This window comes from Lottia gigantea (assembly GCF_000327385.1).
Source record: "Lottia gigantea unplaced genomic scaffold LOTGIsca_608, whole genome shotgun sequence".
NCBI lineage: Eukaryota > Metazoa > Mollusca > Gastropoda > Lottiidae > Lottia > Lottia gigantea.
The window spans coordinates 4,761-11,254 of record NW_008710078.1 but is presented as its reverse complement, the minus strand read 5'-3'; the positions used below and the strand labels follow the sequence as shown (position 1 = coordinate 11,254).

The 6,494-nt window shown below is 33.3% G+C and overlaps 2 protein-coding genes across 2 annotated transcripts in view; both read right to left on the bottom strand.

The window, feature by feature from the left end:
- The window catches only part of LOTGIDRAFT_175981 (hypothetical protein), a gene marked incomplete at both ends in the record, with an annotated part of 2,857 nt that extends 2,674 nt beyond the window's left edge, over positions 1–183 (bottom strand). The window contains one exon of the mRNA XM_009064184.1: positions 165–183. Coding sequence (XP_009062432.1) covers positions 165–183 — 19 coding nt within the window. The remainder of the gene's footprint in view (positions 1–164) is intronic.
- Positions 184–2,508: 2,325 nt separating this feature from the next.
- LOTGIDRAFT_175980 (hypothetical protein) lies at positions 2,509–4,378 on the bottom strand (the record flags this gene model as incomplete). Its single annotated transcript, XM_009064183.1, has 2 exons — positions 2,509–2,959; positions 4,368–4,378. The coding sequence occupies 2 exons, from the start codon at positions 4,376–4,378 to the stop codon at positions 2,509–2,511; spliced, it is 462 nt and encodes a 153-aa protein (XP_009062431.1).
- Positions 4,379–6,494: the final 2,116 nt, after the last annotated feature.

Here is a 6,494-nt window from a genome sequence, read left to right as displayed (position 1 = left end):
TGTAATCGGAATTTCAAGTGTAGTCTGCTAGAATATAGTCCAACGAATGAAGTCGTTAGAAACATCTAAGACATAAAAAAAAATCCGAAAATGACGAAATTCGGTGTTCGAAAATAGGTTTCAACACTGTAGTATAAGGTGTTTACAGGGTATGCATACCCTACCTGGAGCCACATCCGCCATCGCTGCTCAAAACTGGAGGGAAAACAAAAACTAGTGTAAAATTATAGAATCATCTGGTGGTAACTCCACATATTATTGTGATGATAAAAAAATACTAGTGTAAAATTATGATAATATGACATGTCACATGTGTAAAACCAAGTTTAAAGGAGCGTTCTGCTTTTTTGTATGCTATTATATCTATGTATCTTCTTGATCAAACTGAATTTGTTTTTAAAGGGTTAATTGAAAACGGAGTGAGCTAATTGTTACTTAAGCAATTGACCTAGTTTTGATGTTCGGATTTATTTCTAGTTGAAACCTTTAGAATACGTAGGAGACATAATTATTTCTCTACAATTCGGTGTTTATTTTACTGAACTTCGTACAGTAGTGAACTAACAGCTTCCAAAAAGCATAACGAACTGAAAAACCTTACGTAATGTTTTCGAATATTTTTGACCAACTCTCTAGATTTTGTTGTATAGAATTTTCACATATTTGAGTAAAAAACATTCGACCTACAAAAAAGCGGAAAGTCCCTTTAAACCGGGTTGCAGGACAAAACACCTCGGATGATAGAAGAAACACATGACGCCCGTGAAATTTTTGAAGGGAGTTTTAGTAAATACCACTTTAGTGGCAGGCTATATCTTTAATCTTTAAATATGTTATATTTAATATGAAGGAAATTCTGTGAACCTACACAGTGGTCATATACGACATGAAGCAAGGAGGTACATCGCAGCAATAGTACGGACAGCCGGGCTGATCAATTGAAAACTGATGCTAAATAACTTATCTCATCAAAGAGAAGCTTGAAGATTTACAGAATGAGGACAGATGGTATTCTTGAGGTAGTGTTGTGCATGGTCAAAATTACAGGCCATGGTTCCACATCTGCACGAAAATCACATAATTCATTCAAAAATTTCCAAACTAGGCATTTCAGTTTCTATTTCTAGTTTTTATATATATATCTGTTAATAAAAATGGCTGAGTCTCAGGAAAGGACAAGTGTCATATTCACTTGCAAACGCGAATGATTCTTGACATACATAAAGTCAAAATCCACCACTATGGTAAGAAAAAGATAGCTTACCAGGCAAAATAACATACGCCCACAGGCAGCTGTCAGAAAAAATAATCAAGTCTTTCATAACTAAATATGAATTTTCTCATTTTACAGATCCTCATAATGCATTTGTAGTTTGAATTTATTCATATTTATATATTTACTGTAAATAACTTATACCAAGATCTCATCAATAAAAATGATCACACCAAATTACATTAATATCAGGTGAAAACCGTTTTTATTTCAAAGTCAAGGACAATAGCTCAAAAACCGTCGAATTCCAATCAGTCCAAGATATTATCAATATGAATAATCACAACAAATTTCCTGTAAATCAGATAAAAACTATAGTCACTATTGTTTTCACAAAGAAATTTTTTTGACGCGTTTTTTTAAAAATCAAAACCCGTTTATCGAAAAGATCGAATTAGTCATCGAAAAATGGTCAAATTGGAATCAGTCCAAGATAATAAATGAAAATAATAATAAATAATAAATCAGTATTAATGATCACACCAAATTTCATGAAAGCTGAACTGTACCAAATCAAGGTCAATGACTCAAAATCCGTTATCTAAATGAGCCAAATTAGAACTTGACTAAGATCTCATCAATATATACATGCATGCCAAGTTTTATCAAGATCAGATAAAACCTTTTTCCTCTTTTGTGCTTTATTCTTGTAACGTGTTTTCACTACTTTAAGGACAATAACCCATTTCGAATAGCATTCGGACATGACCAATATGTAATCAATATATACATGCGTACTAAATTTAATTCAGATATGATAAAAAAAAAGCCCCTATAGTGTTTAAAAGAAAAGTGAATGGGTGGACGGATAGTTGTAATCTACGTCCACAATTTAATGTGGGCGTATGAAAATACAAATAAAGTAAAAATACAAAATTCTTTACAAGGATCCACTTCTATGGTAAAAATAAAAGATACACAACTAGAGTAAAAGTGCAACTCCACGTCTAAAGTGAATAAACAGAATTCTTTTTAAGGGAAAGTGTACGAGACTTACTTATAGAGTGAATATTGAAGATCTACCACTAGAGTAAATATATGTTTACAAGATCTACTACTGGAGTCATTCTTACACGAAAGGCCACTCAAGTACTTTATGTGTTATTAACAAAAGAAGATTTCTTACTGCTGATCCGAGTTCAGGAATGCTAATTCCTTGTATAATTTGAAAATTTCAATCAATTTGTGAGGTGACTTGTACAATCTGAATGAATTGATGCGACAAATATATGGTCTTAGATTCGAACATCAACATACTGAGATTCAGAACCTAAATTAAAGCTTGAATCTCTGTATAAAGAATTATCACCTTTGTAGATATTTTCAGGTATATCATATATATTTTCTTCTGTTGTGTTATGATTAGGTTGTCTTACTAGATTTCTCCTGACCATTTTATATATTCTGAGGCAGACTATCACCAGAATGAATAATGTAAAGAAACATCCTAAACTCCAACCTACTGTTGACCAGACACTAGTTTTAACATCATCTTTGTCATGTCCCTCATCAACATCTTGATCGTCATCATTTACAATCTTGTCGTCGCCCCGATTATCATAGTCTTTAATAACAGTCTGCTCAGATTCAGGAATGACCACCAATTTGTAAACGAATGTGGCAGGACAAGGACTATAGAAGGGTTTCAAAGGATAAACTACCTTGGATAACTGTGACGAAATGTTTCTGAAATGTTGAAAAAAAAGTTTATAATAATGACCTGTTTCGTTCGATGTGTCAACTAGTTGTATCCACAAACTGTTGTGGTGTTTCGAATCTTATATATCGTTATTCAAAACATCGCTAATCAAATGGCTTGTGGGTGCCGTCAATACTCTCTTTGAATTGAAATTGAACTTGGGTAGCAAATTGGGGTAGACAAATAATTGATACATAATCATAATTTGATGAAGGTAACTTGCTTATACTCCTAGAAAAGGTGTTTTCAACCTTGTCTTTCTCTTCAGCTTTTCGCACACGAGCGGTCTTGGCCTGAGACTTTTGTTTCCGACTCGAATCTTGACTAAAATCTCGCGCATGCCCGTGCTTCCACGACAAGATTACCGTGTCGCCGACAGGATTTATATTATCAAACAGGTTTGATAATTGTCTGCTTCTTACGTGATTATCGACAAGGTGGAAAACGACCGACTGCAGATTTTTGTCTCCTTTTGTGCCTGTGCCAGTCGCTGAAACTCAAGACAGAACTGTGATCGGCGACAAAAGTCTCCGACCAAGACCGCTCATGTGCCGGAACCTCCAAACCTTTCAGGATCCTTGATAAGACTCATTTTTTTGTTCTCTCTAGCAATCTCTTTCATGCCGGAAGCTATAGCCTCACTGAATAGAACAATTAATCAACGATTGTCCAAAAGTTGCTGGATATCAAAACTGTAAAAATTACCACCTGCGCAAAACAATATGATTTCATACGATTTGTCCACTTCTTTTGGTAGTCTGCAATAAGTGTTAGCAATTAAATATATAGGGCATTATTTCTTATACAGTATTTGACTGCTTTGACCACCGACAGTGTTGTTCTGTGTACAATATTTCAATATATCTACCTGTGATATGAATAATACATAATTCCACCAAATATAATATAAACAATATTGTCAGAAATCCAAGATTGCCTGTTCTGTAGGTTAAAATTAGTGCTAAAATAGTTGCCGGCAAAACCGTTCCAGTAAACCCTTTGTTCTAAAATAGAAAGAGCAACAATGACGGAAAATCATCTTGAACATTTTAAATATTCAATTAGAGAGATGCTGTGTAACTCGGCAAATTCAATATACATCCAAAACGATTACAGAGATCATAAATAGAAATGATCCTATGCTAGCTGGGTGCATCCTGTTTGTTAAGTAGAAGCAGATGTTATTTTCAGACTCACATTTTATAATTCTACATAATTCTACTAAAGCTAATATGATATCGAGTCCAATTATTGCTCCCGATTTTGTCATGCTGTAGACGAGATTTTCATCATGCGTCCGACGTCCACTTCAATCATCACCTTACACCTTATGTGTAGTGTACATTTAATAGTAATTGTTATAATATTTAAGCAAAGACGTTAAACGTAACTTACAAAGCCGACATTTTGCTGTCAATGTATTTACCTTATCCAGAAATATTATAGAAATAATACGAAAAGAATATATCGTTGTTAAATACTTACGGTACACATTTATAGGCATCCAGCTAGCTTGGGTCAACTGAACAACCACATAGTTTATATTGGATTTTATCAAATATCTGCTTATTTGTTCACCTGGTCCAACCCAATACAAACTGCAACACAATAGATCAAGATCGTATCAACGGCTTGTTTGGTTCAATTTATCTCAGAGAATGATGCACGTCTCTGTCGTGTCGTTCTGGTAGAATAATGATCTGTAAGGTGTGCGCGAGACTCTGCACGTTATAAGATGCCGTGTACCTCCAATAAATTTGCTCATATTGTTATCCTGACAACGTAGACTAACCATTTTTTTTATAGCAAAACCCGTGTTCACTGGGATTCTGGTCCGTTATCTCACTATTTTGAAAAACATAATTTGAATTTTTATTTTATATGTGATAGGTTATTATTAATTAAAATTATCCAATTTTGTTTGTAATATGATAACTCAGGGTGTTATTGGTTTTAATTGCACTCATGGACATGCTGTTATTCAATCCACAATCGTCAGGGAGAAGCTGTTGTTTAAATATTAAACAAAAACAAATACAACTAACGTACCAGACTTGGTTACTATGAGTATCAATCTCAAACAGTGAATATACAGGGCTAAATTTCTTTATAGTTGAATTTGTCAAACTGAAAACTTGTTTGTTCGTCTTCACATCAAATTTCATCAAACCCCAATAACTTGCAGCAAATATTATCTCACCATCGTGTACTCTAAACTCTATAGCATCTAATTTTTGCAAAACCACGGCGCGCTGTAAAAATTCTTTAAGAAGGAAATAGGTCAGATGAAAATGATTGATTTGAATAACATTTCTTTTCAATGATATAAGTAAAGCGGATCTCAATATATTTTCTGCGTCAGGACGAGGACAATTTTGCATTGTTTATTTACAGAAGGGAAGGCAGGTTGTTTCAGTTTTTTCGTAAGATTTTGATATTTTGATACATATTCACTGTTTTCTTTAAATATTTTTGGATTGTTTATTAAAATCCTTGTGTAGAATATAGGAGGGTAAATGTAATATTTATGTTAGAATATAGGCTTTCCTTAACTAATTTGTCAAAAGCACCACATGCCCCTCAATTGAAAGACTGGTACCCCGATATAGACAAATAACCCCTTAATCGTGTTATAAGGCTTATTGTAGATAAACAATGGAAGTTGTCCAAATGTAATTAATCCCACCAAAATATTTGTTTTTAATTTACATTGCAAATTAATAATACACCCAAGCCCACAAAACTATTTCGATTTTAGAGAATACGTATATTTTACCTTTGAAAATTAATCTATTTCCAAATTTCTTTGACAGATTCACAACCGTCTTCTTGCCGTCCAGAGCCATTGAGAAGTATCCATTCTTTGTGACCCAGTACAAGACACGCTGTTTGATATCTGCTGTTAAAAATACTATATTACCATCTGAGCTGGCATGGTATTGTTGCCAATGTTTATCTTTACAAATTTTTACTTTGTTTGAATAATGGAAAGATGTAAACAACATCGGTTTTTCTGAAAATAAAATCGCTCCGTATAGAGTAAAACAAAATTTACCCATTGGAATATCACCCCCATTGAACCGTTTTCAAGAATAAGGGCAATAACTCATATTGAGGTAGGCGCCAAAAAAAAGCTCAACATTAAATGTTGGCATAAAAAAAATAAAACGCAGCCAAAACGAAATTAATACTATCACGAAATAAATACTATCACAGAACAACCTTACTTAAAGTTCTGGTAGTAAACAAGTATACTAAAAAAAAATTACACTAAATAATCCACACTTACTACAACAATACACAAGAACAATGGTTATTAGTAATCAAAATACGATTTTTTTCATGACAAGATTAGCATGTTTTCTTCTCATAAAACAAACAAATAATTGGTAAGGTGAGTATGTCTAAGACGAGAGCGACACAAAACGACTTCATTTCAACTTCTAAATTGAAGAAAATACTTAATTACCTGAAAGAACGCTATACATTCCAAAAATTAAAAACTGCAAAACTATTATAATC